This window comes from Rattus rattus, chromosome 11 (genome assembly GCF_011064425.1).
Source record: "Rattus rattus isolate New Zealand chromosome 11, Rrattus_CSIRO_v1, whole genome shotgun sequence".
NCBI classification, from domain to species: domain Eukaryota; kingdom Metazoa; phylum Chordata; class Mammalia; order Rodentia; family Muridae; genus Rattus; species Rattus rattus.
Window position 1 is genome coordinate 72,911,943 of NC_046164.1, and position 17,441 is coordinate 72,929,383.

The 17,441-nt window shown below is 51.6% G+C and overlaps 2 protein-coding genes across 3 annotated transcripts in view; one reads left to right on the forward strand and one right to left on the reverse strand.

Moving 5' to 3' along the window:
• Positions 1-15,512, forward strand: part of Dusp18 (dual specificity phosphatase 18) — a 21,778-nt gene extending 6,266 nt beyond the window's left edge. The window contains exon 4 of one of the 2 annotated variants that reach the window (XR_004389420.1): positions 10,367-15,512. The gene's annotated coding sequence lies outside the window, so the exon portion shown is untranslated. Of the gene's footprint in view, positions 1-2,477; positions 2,495-10,366 lie in introns of those variants that run through there. The other variant, XR_004389421.1, reaches the window with a different exon arrangement.
• Positions 7,352-14,120, reverse strand: Slc35e4 (solute carrier family 35 member E4). Its single transcript, XM_032915933.1, has 2 exons — positions 12,969-14,120; positions 7,352-8,304 (listed from the first exon to the last, which is right to left on the reverse strand). Exons 1-2 carry the CDS (start codon positions 13,585-13,587, stop codon positions 7,871-7,873), a joined length of 1,053 nt encoding a protein of 350 aa, XP_032771824.1. The 5' UTR covers positions 13,588-14,120; the 3' UTR covers positions 7,352-7,870.
• Positions 15,513-17,441: the final 1,929 nt, after the last annotated feature.

Consider the following 17,441-nt stretch of genomic DNA (forward strand, 5'->3'; position numbering starts at 1 on the left):
CTTGCCTTCTCACCAGACTTGGATGAACACTACCCACCCCTCATTTCCTCTCTCACTCCCTCCCACATTTTCTGAACACCTTTTCCCAGTAAGTTACATTGCTCCCCCCCATGCACATGATATTTCTGTGTTCATGTCTTAAAAAACTATCTGGGCTAGCATAAAAGTCAGGCTCTCTGTTGTAGCAGCTTCATGCATGGCGTTACACTGTTCTAGGTGTCCCCCTCCTGGTCCACATTTTTATTTTTTAAACAATATAGTTTTGGGAAATACACATGGATAGCATCTATTAGCTCATCTCCATTCTTCCAGTTCCTCCAGTTCCTCCAGTTCCTCCTCGTGCCCTCGTCCTGCTTCCCTCCCAACATGTCCGCCCTTTTTTGTTCTTAACATCAATAACCCTGAATCCAGTTAGTATTGCCTGTCTGCTCATGGTGTGGGATCATCTGCTAGGGTGTGGGCACCTTACTGGCAGTGTTGCCAAAGGAGGGTGACCTCCCTCCCTCAGCAACCATTAGTGCCAACAGCTCCTCCCCCAAGGGCAGGTGGATAGGCGCATAACCACCAGTGCTACAGCTGACATGAGGACAACCTTAAGCTAGCCAGCAGCCAGCATCCCTCTCCTCCTCGCCCTCCGGCTCAGACATTCTTCCCACTCCTGGGGCATGAAAAGGAACAGGAAGCTGTTTGACACCTCCTGCAGAATTCCAGCATGATTAGCATTTGTTGTAAGGATTGTCAGCTCGAACAACACTTTTTATTTATAGATATTTTGTGTTAAAATAATAGCGAACCCTGCTCAAGGCCTAAATTTATTCAGGTATGGCCTTACTTCTACATAGTTTCTGGGAATTTAAAAAATAAGACTAAACCTTTTTTTTTTTTTTAACAATAAAAATGTCTTGGGGTTGGGGATTTAGCTCAGTGGTAGAGCGCTTGCCTAGCAAGCACAAGGCCCTGGGTTCGGTCCCCAGCTCCGGAAAAAAAAAAAAAAAAAAAAAAAGTCTTAACTTCCTCTGTAAGCCTGTGACCTGTGGCTTTCTTTACCTTAGCAGCTGTGATCCTGTCCAATGTATAGGAACCAGCCGTGATCACAGTAGGCTAAGTTCCAAAGCCACTGGAAATGTGTGTGTGTGTGTGTGTGTGAGAGAGAGAGAGAGAGACAGAGACAGAGACAGAGACAGAGAGACAGAGACAGAGAGAGACAGAGAGAGACAGAGAGACAGAGAGAGGCAGAGAGAGAGACAGAGAAGACAGAGATACACACACTGGGGGTGGGGTGGGTTTGGGGTGCTGACTTAACCGGGTCCTCTTTTTCTAAATCCTTGTGCTTAAAATGTTTGGTTTTTAAAAATAAACTCTTAACTCTGTCTCAAACTGGCTCATCCTAAATTTCTTTTCTACTTGGAGACCAAAAATCCATCTCTACTTAAACAGAGATCCCTAAAACAGGTAAGGGCACTCCTCTGGCTGCAGAGGGGAGACAAAGACTGCTTTTACACTACAGCCTCTGACAATGAGCAAAGGAACCAGGGAGATGTATTCAGGGAGCCTATGCACATTCATACATACACATTCATACAGACACATTCATACGGGAGCTGGCCCGTTCCTGAACACATGTGCTCGGCTGGACTTCACAGTTGAAGAAGGGCCTGCTGAGCTGAGGGACTCGAAGCACGTTTAAGGGTAAAGCCGGAAGGCAGGGACATCTCCACATGCTTACCTCACCTCACAAGGAACTAGCTAAAAATAAACGGACCACTTTGCAGGCGTATTAACACGGGATTCTGCCTTTAAAGGTGCCTGCCTCGACTAGTTAGCAGAGGTAAGTAAGGTTTTCAGGGGCTCATGGGGTGAGCAGTGTCCTGTGCTAAGAGCCAGCCGCTGAGCATTTCTCGTAATCAGGCTGAGCAGAAGTCTCTCTAGGTGGTCAGATGTCAAAACATACCGTGTTGGTAGGAAGGAGACCTGCAGATGTCTCTCTCCCCTCAGACTTTATTTTGGTGTTTTTAAGACAGAGTCTCAATATGTAGACCAGGCTGACCTAGAATTTACTTAATGTGTAGCCTGGATTGATTTCAGACTCAAACACAATAATCCTGCCCAAGCCTACCAAGGGCTGTGACTATAGGTATATGGCACAGTGTTTCTGGAAAAGGGCATCAGTTCACTGTGTAAACAGTAAGTATTCTGTTAACTGAGCAGAAGAATTTGGCTTTATAGAAAATGGCTAACAAACACAGAAAGGTATATTCCAAGACCTTGAAATAGGTAATTAAAACCACAAGGAGCTGCCTGTTCATTTCAAAGTTTATGTGTTGGCTGGGGGAGAAAGGGGTTGAGGGTGTGTGTGTGTATGTGTGTGTGTGTGTGTGTGTGTGTGTGTGTGTGTGTGTGTGTGTGTATAGAGGGGTGGGGACATGAGACATGATTTCTTTATAGCCCAGGACTTGCAATTCTTTCTCACCCTCCAGAGTGCTGGAATTACTGGTGAGCGCTGCCTGCCAGGGTGAGGGACACATCATGTTCTTCAGGTTACATTTTGGTAAGGATTAAAGGATTACCAGGTAACCTCATGACCATACCAGTTACAGTTGCCTGTTTGGGAAATGGGCCATCCTTTCTTCCTGCTTTGATTTCTATTACGATAATAACCTAGTCTCGGGTAGTTGGAACTTTACCAGTTTTATTTGTAATCAGACATACTAAGGCCTAGTGCAAAAGCTAATTCAAAATACTGAACTTCCGGAATTTGTTGGGGTTTATTTGTTTTTGTTTTTGTTTTGTTTTGTTTTTCTTTCCCCCAAGACAGGGTTTCTATGTGTAGCCCTGGCTGGCCTAGAACTCACTCTGTAGAGCAGGCTAACCTCAAACAGAGATCCACCTGCTTCCTGAGTGCTGGGTTCAAAGGTGTGTGTCACCATGGAAACTTGCAGACATTTTTTTAACAATCTTTTTCTCTACTCTACCCCTATCTCTCTCACCACTGTCATCTAGCCCTGGGCCATCTGGTTCAGCTCCTTCAGTATTTCCTCCACCTGGGCTTAAACTGAAGGTCTAATTACTCAACAAAGTGGACTGGCCACCCGCTCAGCAGGTAGAGGCTCACCATGGTTTTGGGGGGGAGGGAGAAGTACGGGGACACAGAGCAGAAAGAGTCCTTTGTCTTGTTTTGCTGTTACTGTCCATTTGGTTTGGGTTTTGTTTCCATGTAGCCTAAGCTATCCCCGAAATCACTTTGTTGCTGAAAGGTGAGTGAATTTCTGAACCTCTTGCCTTTACCTCCCAAGTGCTTGAATTATTGGCAGGTCGAACCTAGTATTTTGTGCGTTCTACTAATGGAGCCATATCCTCAATCCCAAGAAGTCTAATAGAACTAGAGAGAGAAAGAGCCAAGTACAAGACCCTTGAGTTCAACCCCTGGCACTGAAAAAAAGGAGTCCTTGTTTGCCCTGGCTTTCTAGACTGACAAGCCAAGGGTGCCAGGGCAGGGTAGGAGGGGACCCCTAGTAGCTGAGGCTGAGACAAGGCTTTGCCTGCAGTTCACAGTGGCAGGATGCCCAGCATGGCTCCAGCTTCCTGGCTTCCCCAAGACCTGGCAAGGAGCCCGGGGGCCAGGACTACACCCTTGTCCTGTCTTGCAGGAGCATGCCCTGAGGCTACCAGAGTGCAGGTGGCAGAGGAAGGGTGGAGAGAAGACCAAGTTGCCCAGGGGAGGAACAGTGGAAGCATCACTGAATTAGTAACAGCAGGACGCTCTGCTGAGCACTTCCCAAGAGCTACAGAGCTAGAGTCAGATTTCACCGCTGCCCCATTTACAGCAAGGAGGCCTGGGAACTGAAGGCCCTTGCTCCAGTTCACAGCATACCAGAGCCAGGATTCAAACCTAGTTCTTGGCCCCGGAGCTCCTGTGTTTCACCAGTGTAGTAGCACACCCCCACATCCTTCCCAGTCTCACCTTCCACGATTTCTTTTGATGCTTACAAAATATCTTATATAAAATATACTTATAAGTAATATATTTATCTATCCACAATTTTTGATAGTGATCTTTGTGGAGGGCAGTCTCGGTTGTCCACCAGATAATGCCTAGCATTACCCAGGTCGGGCCTCTGGGTTTGCCTGTGGTGCATTACATCTTGAGTGGGTAACTGAGGTGGGCAGATCTGCCCACTGTGAGCAGCACCATTCCCTGGGCTGGGGGCCTGGACTGTTTTAAAAAGGAGAAACTGACATGAATGTACGCATTAACCAACCACTCTCAGATTTTTAACTGTGGGTTTGGTGTAACAAATTACTTCAGGCTCCTGCACTTGACTTCCCCAACAAGATGGACTGGAACTTCAAATACTAAACAAGCAAGCCCTTTCTTCCTTAAAAATCAGTTTTGTTGGGGAGCCGGGAGGGAGGTAGGAACAGAAAAGGTAATTAATGCAACTGGCAGCTATGGTCTGAAAATATCAAATGGTTAATTCCAGAAATAAATAAATTCCTGCGCTTTAAATCATGTGCCATTCTGAGTGGGGCGTGATACCACACCTGTCCTGCTTCTGCTTACCCAGGTTCTTGGAGTATTTCTTTGTCCAACATGTCTTCACAGGATAGGCTACCCTATCAGTCCACACAGTAGGTGTCTTAGTTACAGTTACCAGATGTGGTGTCACCATGGTTGTGCATAGTTACTTTTATTTTATGTTACCCGACAAACACAAGAAGAGCAGAGTGAACAAGTGACAAGGTTCTTATTAAGGCCTTAATAAGAAAGGCATTGAGCGTTTGGCTAAGGCCAAGACTTGTAAGAACAAGCCTGTGGCATTGTGAGAAAGAACAGCTAGTCCACTATTATACTTCAGACCATAACACTTAAGGCCAAGGGTGTGATAAGGGTTTGGTTAAGATGGAAATCGCATGAAATGCGCATAGTCAAAGATTACAGCCAGCAGAGGGTCGTTTCCATCACCGCTAGAGGTCTGTGATGCATCTGACTGTCACAGCTGCTCCCAGCCACATCCTATGCCAGTGCTGAAGACAGTGATCTGGGAGCCAGGTCTGGTGAGGAAGAAGAGAAAGGCAGATCTGCTCTCAGGTGGAAGGCCACATTCAGCTGGGGCTTCAGACTTGGTGTGTCGGGGCGGCAGGCAGTGGGGAGGGGAGAGGAGAGCTTTCCCAGGAAGGCAACATAGGTTATCTGGGGTACAAGGATCAAAGATGAAGGCTCAGAGAGAGAGGCCTCTCACAAGGCAACAGATCCCCCGGAGGGACAGAGAACTTGCAGGGGGACTCTACCTACCAGCTATCCTGTGATCTCACTCCCAATGACACCAGGGGACCAGGAAAGACTAGCTTAGGGTCCTGCTGTGAGTAGAAAGATGTAGTACTGAGACCCATGCTTTCTGCTGTGCTCCTGCTGGAAATTGGAGAGCACTGGGAGCATCAATTCAGTGCCTGGTGACAGGCCAACACCTAAGTCAAGCACAGGTCAACTTAACCCCTGTTCTGTCCCCAAACCACTAGGCTTTGACCCCCGTGTGTGCGTGCGTGTATGTGTATAGGGTGGGGGACTGACTCCCCGGGCAGCAGGCATCTATCTCTGAGGCCAGAGAGCCTTGGTGAGGGCCAGTCAGGAAGTTCCCGGGCAGTGGGAAGTCTCCAATAAAGAAGATAAGTCACCAAGGAGGTTCTCCTCTGACCAAAGCATCTCTCCTGCCCAGCCCGGGAGTGGAATCCAGAGATGGGCAGGCTGTATAAGGGTGGGACAGACCCAGCCATGGCATCTCTGAGTCATAGAGAGGTGGGTGGCAGTGACTCAGTAAGGCCGTCTCTAAGACCAGCCTGGTAGAGACTAAGGCTAGGAAATCCTATGCCTGCCTGTGCTGCTTGGCACTCATCACCTGTCCCTCTCCCACTCAGCCTCAGGCTACCCTCCATATGCCCTGGCACAGGAGCTCCTCTGTGAATTATGGCTAAGTGAATGAATAGGTAGTTCCTCTCTTGCCCCCAGTCCCAGTCTGCTCTAATGTCATCCTCACTCAAAAGGAACCCATATTCAGTTGGGTCTGCAACTGAGGTGGGGGTGGGGATGGTGGGTGACTGGCCACCTGAGACAATGACAGTCGTTTGATACTGGTCACCCACTCCCTTGACAGTGGGCTGCTCATGCCCATTCAACAACCCCCACCCCCATGATGATTAGCATCGTTAACTAGTGGTCAGAGAGGAGAGCGAGGGCCCAGAGAGGTAGCTCAGTTGGTAGGATGCTGCTTGCCAGGGATGCTTGAAATTCCAGTACCGCATAACATACCAGGTGACTGTTGTGGTAAACATGCCGGTTATCCCAGCCCTCGGGAGGCAGAGGCAGGGGATCTCTTAAGTCAAAGACCAGCTTAGTCTACGAGTGAGTTCCAGGACAGTCAAAGTTAGAGTTCAAAGTCACCCTCAACTACATAGTGGCTACATGGAACCCTGTCTAAAAAAACTAAAAGGGCTGACTACACTTAGGAATAGTTAGGTTGACAGAATAGGGTTAGGCGCCAGGCCTCTGTGCCCCAGGCTAGGTTCTTACTGTTTCAGTAAGTGTAGGGTCTCAGCTATCTATGAAGGTTGAGGTGGTGGTGGTAGTGAGGCAGGGGTTGGGGGACGGACAAAGCTGTGCTAGCCAGTTGGGGAGCTCTGGGCTAGCCAGTTGGGGAGCTCTGGGCCAGCTTTTAAGGTAGGGGATCTTGCTTTAGGTTCAGTGCATTGAGACCTGCTCCCCCAGGGCCCTGGGCTGGCCTTGGGTACTTCCTGGTACCTGCCCCTCTGCCAAGCTGTCCTTATGACTGACCCTGTGCACCTACAACCCTAAACTCAGCCCTCATCAAGCAGTCCAGGCCTCCTTGAAAGGACAGTAGCATGTTGGGAGTCTCTCTCTTCCAGGTAAGGATGTAGCCAGGAGAAGGGAGGAAGGTGTGTAGTTAAGGAACCGAGCATGACAGCACGCACGAAGGTTCTGGTGGGTGGGCTGGCACTGTGCTCATGGGAGAGGGGGAGAGAATGAAGGAGACTTCATGGTGTACAGCATGGTGTCCTCAGAGCAGAGTGGAGCTCCAGAACATGTGTTTTAGGAGGGAGGATTCCTCCAAGAGAACAGTGTCTGAAACAGATGGTCCAGACCAGGGCAAGGCGGGGCAGGGAGGGAACCAATGCCACTGTCCTGAAGCTGGTCTATGGTACCTGACCATGGAGGGGCAGCATAGAGAACAGTGCTAGGCTGGAGGCTAACACAGGGTCAGGGAGCTAGGGAGAACCATGTGGTAGCCCACCACTCCCTGGATGTTCCCTTGGCTGGAGCCTCAAGGAATGACACGGGTGTCCCAAGAAAAAATACTTTATTGGGGATGGAAGACCCAAATCCAGGGGAGGAGGCACCAGAGTGAGGCTGCAGTAGCTACCTGAAGTTGGCATAGACTACCCCATCTTTAGGGGAGCCCAGCCATGAAGAAGCCTTCTCTGGTGACCCTCACATCCTGCCCCCAGGAAAGACTGTGCAACCGCCGGGCAACGTCTTCCTCATAACACTTTGAGGTTTTCCTAAGTTTGCCCAGCAATCTTCATCATAGTCACTGACACCAATCCATCTGACAGGCGCATGTGCCAGACTTGGACCCACCATCCAGTGGCAGGGTTTGCTGTGAGTCGTGAGGAAGGCAGGGACAGGAGGTGGGTCTCTCTGAGATCCCTGGTGTAGCCTCCCAGGCAGCCCTTCCAGAAGGTACCTTCTTCCCCTGCCCTGGCAGACATAGCACCTCTCCGCTTTCCTCATGGCCACTGTCCGAGGTTAGATTCAGGCTGGGGCTGTCCGGGTCTAGTTCATGAGCTCTCCCAGGTCTCAAAGACCTTTGCCAGGCTGGTCCCTGTTCCACAACCCCCGGCGGGTAGCCCAGGAGGCCACAGACTCACAGTTGTGATAAAGAAACATTCCTGAAAGGGTGAGAGCGATGCCCACGTAGCTGAGAGCGCTGAGGTGGCTGCCGAACAGGAGCCGAGACAGGATGAGGTTACCCACAACCGTGAGGTTGCCCAGTACGTGGACGGTGAGGGCAGATGTGAGTGCCAGCAAGGAGAAGCTGGCCAGGTTGTAGACGACAGACAAGAAGCAGCTGAGCAGGACGCAGGCCCAGAGGCGAGAGTCGGTGGGAGGCAGCGGTGGGGCGGCACCAGCCTCCAGCACCAGCGCCGCGCCTGCCAGCAGGCAGAAACTGGGCAAAGAAGTGGCGTACAGCAGAGTCACCGCATCCAGCCTCTCTTCCTGCAGCAGAGCACCTGAAACCAAGAGAGTGACCTGTCATCAGCTGGTATAGAGACAGTACCCAGTGAGCCCCGCCCAGCCCCGCCCCGCCCTGCCCCCGCACAGCCCCGCACAGCCCCGCACAGCCCCATCCTCGTGACCCAGCCTCCCAGAAGCTGATCCTGACTCTGAGCAGGGTTAGGGCCTCCTGCCCTAAAGTATGACTTGCAAGCGGTAGGGGAGTCAGCCCCCCTCCCCCCCGGGCTTGTGACCTGTGCCCATTCCCCACTTATTGAGTAAACTGTGAAATTTTACAAAGCAAATACAAAAGCCTTATTATAGTAAGTGCTCAGGAAATGTTAAGAAGAAGGTCTTCGCAGCTCCAGTCAGGAAGCAGGGGCAGAGCAGCAGAGAGCCCAGCTCTGTCACTGCCCGCTATAACAAGAGAAGACGAAGAAGCTGGGGAGGGAGGGAAGGAGCACTACAGAGGAGGGGGAGGAAGGAGGAAACCGGTTAAGAAAATAATTTTGAGTCAAAATGGTGAGAGCAGTCGTCAGGCTTCAACCACGGGGATGACAAAGGAGCAACAGGACAGTCATTGTTGGCTCCTGGCAGTTACTCACTGTTTATGACAGAGAATCCGGGACTTTGTTTGATTTTGTATTCGGAAACAAATTCTTGTATAGCCAAGAGTGGCCTTGAGCTCGCCATGTAGCTGAGGCTAGCCTTGAATTCTTCATCCTCCTGTTTTCCCAGTGTTGTTATCCACCCCCAAGAGTTGGGATTACAGGTGTATATTATAGTGTCTGGCTTGATAATCTGCATATTATCTTTTTTTAAAAAAAACTACCAAAACAGTAGGGCTGGTCGAGATGGATCCAGAAGTATGAGAGAACCTTTTAGGTTTTCAAGGGAAGGGGAGCTTGCTGCCTACACAAGCATGGCTGTAGGTGCCAATGTCCATACCAGCTTCTATAGAGCTGATTGACTCACAAAGAGAAGCGTGGTCACCACCAGAGGCCTACACACCCTGGGTGAAATGTCTGGAACCTTCTCTAAGTCAGTGGGGCAGAGTCAACACTTGATACGGGTGCCCGCCTGGGCCCCCAGGTTGCTGTTTCCTGACACACACTTTCCAAGGAGCCCGCAGTGCTTATTCACAGCCCATACTTGGAACAGGAAGTGGTATTTATTCCCCTCTCAGTTCATTCTGCTGTTTGGGTTTGGTTCCCTAGGCAACAGCCTCTCCAGCTCATGCATTCCTAGAAACGAATAGATAACCATGATGCTGCCTGCTCATTCACTCCAAAGGGAGCCGGAGCTGTCCGTGGCTTGGGCCTTAAAGACAGTACAGGAAGGCTTCTGGTTTCAGGTGGACTTCACTCTCAGGGGTAGCCTGTGCACCTGCCCTGCATCCTGCCCAACCTCCCACACCCCTTCACACAGCCCACAAAAGAGCAGTGATTCCTGTGGCAGAAGTGACTAACTCCTGGTGTCCTGACTCCTCGGTGACCCTGCCCTTGCCAAAACCCTCTCCATCCTCCTCTGCTTTCCCAAAGATATTTTGTTGCTTCCTTTTGGTGCTGGGGCCTGTGCTAAGAAAGATCTTTATCACTGAGCTACACAGCCCCAGCTCCTCCCAAGCGGGGGTAGGGGGAGGGTGAGACAGTCTCTGTAACATTAAAAAATATCCACACGTTTTCATAATATACGTATATATACATATATATATACATATATGCATATATACACACATATATACATATATATATATTGCACACATGCAATTTGTGTGATGTATGTATGTATATATATGGACTATGTGAAGGTCGCAGGGCAACTTGCAGGAGCTCGTTCCGTCCTTCCACTGTGGGTTCTGAAGATCAGACTCACGTCATCTGTGCAGCAAATGCTTTCACACCCTGAGCAACCTCACTAGCCCTGAGACAAGGGCTTTCCAAGTAGCTCAGGCTGACCCAGAACACAGGCTGGCCCACACTAGACATGTGACCCTCCTGTCTCTGTTTCTAAAGTGATGGGGCTACAGGCATGTGCCACCTTGCCAGGCTGAAAAGATGTTCTATTTTTTTCTTATAGACAGAATCTGACTTGGTAGCCCCAGCTGGCTTTGAACTCATCACTCTCCCAGGATGTCAGGGTTGCGGGCATCACACCTGCCTCAAAGGTACTTTCATGTCAGCGTCTGAACACACTCAGCCTCTGCTGCACACACACAGCAGTGACCTCTTGGCCTATCCCCACGTTGCCCCTTCCCTAGCTGTGTAACAGTCACCTCTCTGCCTCAGTCTCCTTGTGGAGGGGGGCAGGAGAGCACTTACACTCCGTGTACAACTCTCAGCACTGAGGCCGACACCATCCTCTGAATCTGAGGACTGACGGGGAGTCTGCCACAGCCTGTGTCACATCCAAGGATGTCCTCTGCTGCTCTGTCACCAGCACTGTGGCTGGAGAGCTCCCTTGGCAGCCTTGTCAAGCCCCCCACCACACCTGTGCCCACCTTGCGCTCGATACAACTTCTGTCTTGCTAAGTACAGCGCTCTACTCTCTGGGGACTCAAAGGAAGTTCTGAAACACAGGTGGCTACAGAAGACAGCAGGCTCGGCTGCTGGCCGGCACCTCATTTGCTTGCCTCTCTGGGTCTGAGGGCAACACCATACAGACGATTCCGTACATCCCCCTGTATCTGCAGCCAGCCCAAGTAGAAAAGAAGAGGCTGTCTAGGGCTGCCTGAGCTCTCTTTCTGGACTCCTACCGACTGCTCTCAGGCCTTTCAGGGAAGGAGTGAGCTAGCACCGGTACACTCTCTGGCTGGCCCAAGAGCCCTTAGCAAAACAGACTTCCTCTTTTTAGAAACCCATTCCTAATCCTGGATCCAGTCACTCTCCTCATCTCTGCTAGGCTCCCATTTGATAGGGGAACCTCCAGCTCTCTAAGGGCTCTTTACCAACCTGACGTCAACTGGCATCAAAACCATCAATTAAAGACATCATCTGAATTTCTTCCCTACACCAGGCCCCAGGCCGGGGGCTGAGGACACAGAGATGACCCAGCACACAGCCTGGGAACCAAATGGCCCACAGCTGTCGAAGTAAAGGACACCCAATGCGCACTCAGTGTAAGAAGTCGAGTCTTGGGGGTTGGAGAGATGGCTCAGTGGCTAAGAGCACTGACTGCTCTTCCAGAGGTCCTGAGTTCAATTCCCAGCAACCACATGGTGGCTCACAGCCATCTGTGATGGGATCTGATGCCCTCTTCTGGTGTGTCTGAAGACAGCTACAGTATATTCATATACATAAACTAAATAATTCTAAAAAAAAAAAAATCTTAAAAAAAAAAAAGAGGTCCAGTCTTGAGAGAGAGAGGAAAGGAGCCAGCAGAAACCAAGAGGTGTCTGCCAGTCACATGCTACTATGAACAGACCTGAGCACCCTAATGCCTGGCTGGCCACAGCTCCTCCTATAGACAGGAGCTGCCCAGAGCCCAGTATGAGGAGGACTTGGCTCTGGCAGGTGCAATTGGGGCTGGAAGCTGGGCATTCTCTGCCTAGTGTCCCTACCCAGAAAGGCCCTTCAGAGTCAGGTTTCTCTGAGCCACTTCAAGGCCCAATTCAGGCCTCAGCTCATGTAACCTGAGGGCTAAAATAGAACTGTGTTTTCACCCTGCTCACGGCCTGGAGAGACAGTGACGGGACCTTCGGGGCCCAGATGGAAGATGCCAGGCAGGGCTAAGGCCTCACTTCGCCGTTCCTCACTGCAGGCTACACTAACCATAGCTCAACGCCCCTGGGAACCCCTTACTTTCTACACGCTCCTCCTCCTTCCTTGAGTTATGGTGGAGGAAGGGAAGAGCTATGACTCAAAAGCCCCTCCATGCTCAGGAGATCAGCCTCCACCCCCGGCATACTGGGGCTGGGTGGGGAAGGATACCTTCCTTCTACCCTGAGTCCTGCTTCTGCCCACTCACAAGAGGCCAGCATCCAGTCACTCAGACCAGACTTGGAAGTCCTCGTGACCCTGGGCCAATCATAAACCTCTTTGGCAGCACTCAGGAGGTTGAGTCAGGAGGATCACAAGTTTGAGGCCAGCCTGAGCTTCCCTGCCCTGCCCCTCCCCCAGTAAAACACTCTCTTATTCATTCCATCACCTCTGATGTGAAGACAAAGATGGGAATTGCCATGACAACCGATGACCAACACCCAGAACCAGGTTCATCACACTGCAGCTCCTGGTAAACGCTGCTTGGGCTCTGACAAACCCCTGTGTTCCCAACCAGCTCCAGACCCTTCTGCCTTTCCTTTTCTTCCCTAGATTGTGCTCCCTGGCCTTCTGGATTCATAATCCTAGGACACACAGCATGGAGTCTGAATACCACGCTCAAATCGTGCCTCTGCTGTTCGCTGGCACAAGGCCCAGGTTCTGCACGTCTGTCAAGCGGGGATAATAAAGTGCTTGCTTCAATGAGAGGCAGTAGGATGGAGTGGGACAAAAGGACTCTCGAGTTATAGAACACAGCTCACCAACAACTGTCATTAACTATGCCTCTAAGGCTTAAGTTTGAGGCCTGAACTCGCTGGATCCTCTCTCCGAGCCGTGTCCGTAAAAGAGGATCACTGCCACCCCCTCACAGCAACAAGGCGGCTACACACCCCACCTCCTCAGATGGCGACCCAGGCACTCACTCTGTTGAACAGACTTGAAGCCTCGGAGACAGGTGGCCACCAGCAAGAAGCCACAACCAGCAGGAGGTGCCCGGAGCTCTCCAGCCAGACTGCATGCAGCCCCTAGGCAGAGCGGACCCATGGCAGCAAACTGCAGGGGATGGTGTCTTCGGCCAAGCAGCAACGCGGACAAGGCCAAAGTGAACAGTGGTGTGGTGGTGGTGGCTAGCTGTGCTAGGTCCAAGGGGACAGTGCTCAGGCCCACGTTGCCACACGCCATGGAGGTCCCGAAGGTGAGGCTGAGTAACAGCACCCTGCGGTGGATGCTAGGGGGCACGGGTCGCTGGGCCCCCCAGTGGCATGCCACAGCGGCTGCCAGCATGTGCAGGGCTGACAATAACAGGGGCCGTCCGAAGCCATGCACTGTGAAGATCCACTTGTTGAGACTTGACATGCTGGCTCCTGCCAACAGCCACACCAGTGCTGCCACAACCACTCTTGCCGGAGCAGGCTGCCCAAGGACTTGAGGTTTGTCAGGAGGCCACTTGGGACGGCCATGCTCCTGGGCACTTCCAGCCACAGCAACTGCTTCGGCTGAGGTCATCCTGACTTCATGGTGCTCCAGTGGGCAGCGGCACATCCGCACCAGTAGGGCTGGGGCAGGAAGGCAGGCTTTTCCAGGGACTCGCTGAGCCAGGTCCTGATTCCTCAGATAGGAGAGGGCACTGCTTCAGGTGCTAGACCCTGAGCCAGCCGATAATTCTGGTTCCGTCAGAGAAGAACCGAGGTCGTGGCTGCTGAGATGCCGGACTGGCTGGTGCCCCCAGGCCTCGTAAGCCCTGGGCACCTCCCGCACCAGGGGAGGTCTTCTCCCTCCTCCTCGCCCCGAGCTCACGCGATGGTTTTACACAGAATCCGCTTGCCTTTTTCCATCTTCGGTCCCCAGACTGTCAGGATGAGGACACTGATCCCGACCTCCTGTGTGTTTGGTGCTCAGGCCGTGACCAGGCCAGGCAGGGTCGATAATGTTCCCAGCGTGGGAATGGAGGTCGCAGTCCCCCTCCTCCAGCCCCCCTTCGCCTCTTACTGTGCGGGGAATAGACGCTGATGAGCCGGCAGACGCAGAACCGCGAGCTCGGACTGGCTGCAGCTGCGCAGGCTGCTCTGACTGCGGCTCCGCTCCCGCGGTGGATCTGGCAGCTTCGGGCACCGGGCTCTAGAACCTCCCAAGCGCGCCCGCGGCTCCGCGCTCCCGGCCCCGCCCTCTCCGCGGCTACCGAAGCAGCGCTCCACCCGGAAAGTTCGGCTCAGCCCGGGCCCCACCCACAAGGACCAGCGGGGGAGCCCGGGGACGTCTAGCCCCTCCCACAGCCTTTGCGCCTCCCCGGCTGGGCTTGCGCAGCTGCGGCAGAGTCTTTTAGTGGAGAGTGAGGGCTGTACCAGCCACCAACGGGAATCCGGATTGTCTGCAGCGCTAAGGGCCTTCCTTAAAGACCAGTATCAGTGTTGACAACCCTGGGGCAACCTGCAGAGCCGTCCCAAAGTTGTCTGTCGTCAAGAAGCAGGGCGTTGAAAAGGGACATACGACATCACCTGATCCCAGACCACAAATGTCTCCTTGAGATCTTGGAATTAAACGGAGCTAGACCACGTGGTCCCTTAAGGCTGCCTCATCTTATTTCCCCTCCATTCCTCTCCAGATCTTTTCTCCCCCTCTCAGGCCAGGGCGGCGCCCCCTCTGGGGCAGCAGAAGGGAAAATGAATCACCAAAGCTAACCACAGCTTCGGGAAGCAGGGTACCGCGGGCCGGCATCCATCCCGAGCTTGCCCACTTTGTGTACTGCTCCCTAGGCACTCCGAGGTGACTCACAGCTGGATTTCATGGGGCCCACCCAGCAGAATCCTGGATGGGTTTTGGGTTTCCCATCCGAAAAATAGATGCCTCTGATTTCCAGTTAGGGTAAGCAGCTGAACCCCAGGGGCTGGTTCCAAACCCAACTTGCTCCACGTGAGCAAGAACAAGGTCCATCCTGGGCTAGCCCCTTTGCGGTAATTGGATTTCTGGGGAAGCTCCCGCCCACCTGGACAGGCCCCACCCGGCTGTCGCCTAACAAGTACTGGATGACAACCTGCCTAGAGAAATAAAATGGCAAAGCGAGACTGTGTAGCTCGGCCCGCAGCGCCCTCTGGTGGTCGTGACTCCGCACGGTTGCAAGCGTTCCTAATCCCTTCACTATGAAATAAAGGTGAAGTCAGTCAGTTCCCACCGGAGACCTCTGTCCCAGATGAACCAGGAATCTACATTGTCACACTTGCCTCCGATGAGTTTGATGCCTGCGGGAGCCCGTAGATCGCTGCTGAGTAACCCAAGTTGAAGGGCAGCGAGTGTAGATAGGAGACTTCCAGGAAGAGAACCAAAATCTGGGGCATTTAGTTTTTCCAAGAAGAGTTGTGGGAAGGAAACTGAATCAACCCCCTCCCATCCCCACACGCGAGCTGTATTCCTCTGGAATTTTTAATCCATTATCTACTACGCTTCTTTCAATTAAAAGGTATTTCTTCCAATTTAAATTTCTTGTTTATCATTAGTGGTGTGTATGTTCATATGGGAGTGTTGAGATTACAAGAGCCTGCTATTGCCCACTTCTGTGCACATTAAAAAAAAAGATTTATGTGCATCAGTGTTTAGCATCTATGCATGTCTGTCTATGTGAGAGTGTTGGATCCTCTGGAACTGGAGTTACAGACAGTGTGAGCTGCCCTGTGGGTGCTGGGAATTAACCCGGGGTTTCTGGAAGAGCAGCCAGTTCTCCCGCTGAGCCACCTCTCCAGCTCCTTGAACACTTTTTATTTTTTAGATATTTTATAGGGATGAGTGATTTACTTACATTTACATGGGTGCACCATGGGTGTGCCTGGTGCCTGTAGAGCCAAAGGGCATCAGAGCTCCCGGATCTGGAGTTAGTAGTGGTTGTGAACTACTATGTCAGTGTTAAAGACCAAACTCAGGTCCTCTGCAAGAGCAGTAAGTGCTTTTAGCCACTGAGCCATCTCTCCAGCCTCTGAAGCCTATTTCAACCTGTCTCAACCTCAGACTGCAGGGCTCTCAGTAGGAAGACATTTGTATGTGGGTGGACAGAGGGCTAGGAGGTCCAGATTCAAGGAAAACATCACTGGGGTAAAGGGTTCATTCACATTCCTTGGGGTCTACTCAAAATCTCAGAGAAGTCTGTGCTTCCCAGCACCCCTCATATCTGAACCCTGCGATTTGAGGGGCCCAGCTCTCTGTGAAGCCGGTGGTACAGTGAACACTTCTGAGGGAGGCTGGGAAGCAGAAAAGAACCTATCCCTAGTGGCCGTGCTGCAGATGTTGAGGTCTGGGCTGTTTTTCTTAGGGCTTCAAGCCTGACCAGGTCATTTCTATTTGGGCTCTAGTGTCCTTTATGTAACCTATGAGGAGACCATAGTCCACAAACCCATCATAAACCAGAGAGAGCATCACCCCACAGCTCTGAGTCACAAACCAGGCTGGAGAGGAGCTGTAGGACATAGCCCTAAGTCCCAACTTCTAGTTTTTGATTGACCTTGACTGTCTTCAGGTTAGAGGGTGGGGTCTTTTGGGCAAATATAGCTTTGTTTTAGATTTCTATTTTGAGACAGTTTTGCTGTTGTCGTTGTTTTGTTTGGGGTGGTTGCTTTTGTTTTTTGTTGTTTTGGGTTTTTAAGACAGGGGTCTTTCTGTGTAGCCCTGGCTGTCCTGGAATCTCTTTTGTAAATCAAGTTGGACTTAAACTCACAGATCTCCCTGCCTCTGCCTCCCAAGCACTGGGATTAAAGTCGAATGCCACCACCACCACCCCCACTTAAGACAAAGGTAGATATCCAGGTTGGCCTCAAAATTTCTTTTCAGAAAAGGGTAACCCCAAACTTCTGATGTTTCTGTCTCTGTCTCCCCAGCACTGGGATTTCAGGGGTGTGCCACCAAGTCTGACTTTATGTGGCGCTAACCTCAGGGCTTTGTGCACGCTAGGCAGGCACTGTGAGTGACAATGCAGCTACATCCCTAACCCGTCGAATGGTGTCTAGTTCTTGTTTCCTGCAGTTCTGGGGACAGAACCGAAACCTTTGCGAATGCCCGGTATGTTTTCTGCTCCTCAGTACAGCCTCAGTCCCCAGCCAATATCTCTTCCTCCATCAGGACCAGACACCATGTCTGTGTCATGTCTCCTGCCTAACATCCCCTCCTACAGTGTCACTGCCCAGCTTGAGACCTTGGGGGAGTCCCTGGTTTCCCCATCTTCACAGTGAGAGATGAAAATGCTCACAACCCACAGGCCTGCTTCACACAATCGTCAACTCTGTTTATGCCGGTTCACCATGCGATACACTAAAGAGAGCAATCAAAGTCCTGCCGGATTCCCCAGAGGTCTCTTCTGTCTCTGCTCTCCCTCCTCCCAGGCAGTAAACATGAGGCACCAGGACACTGCAGCCACG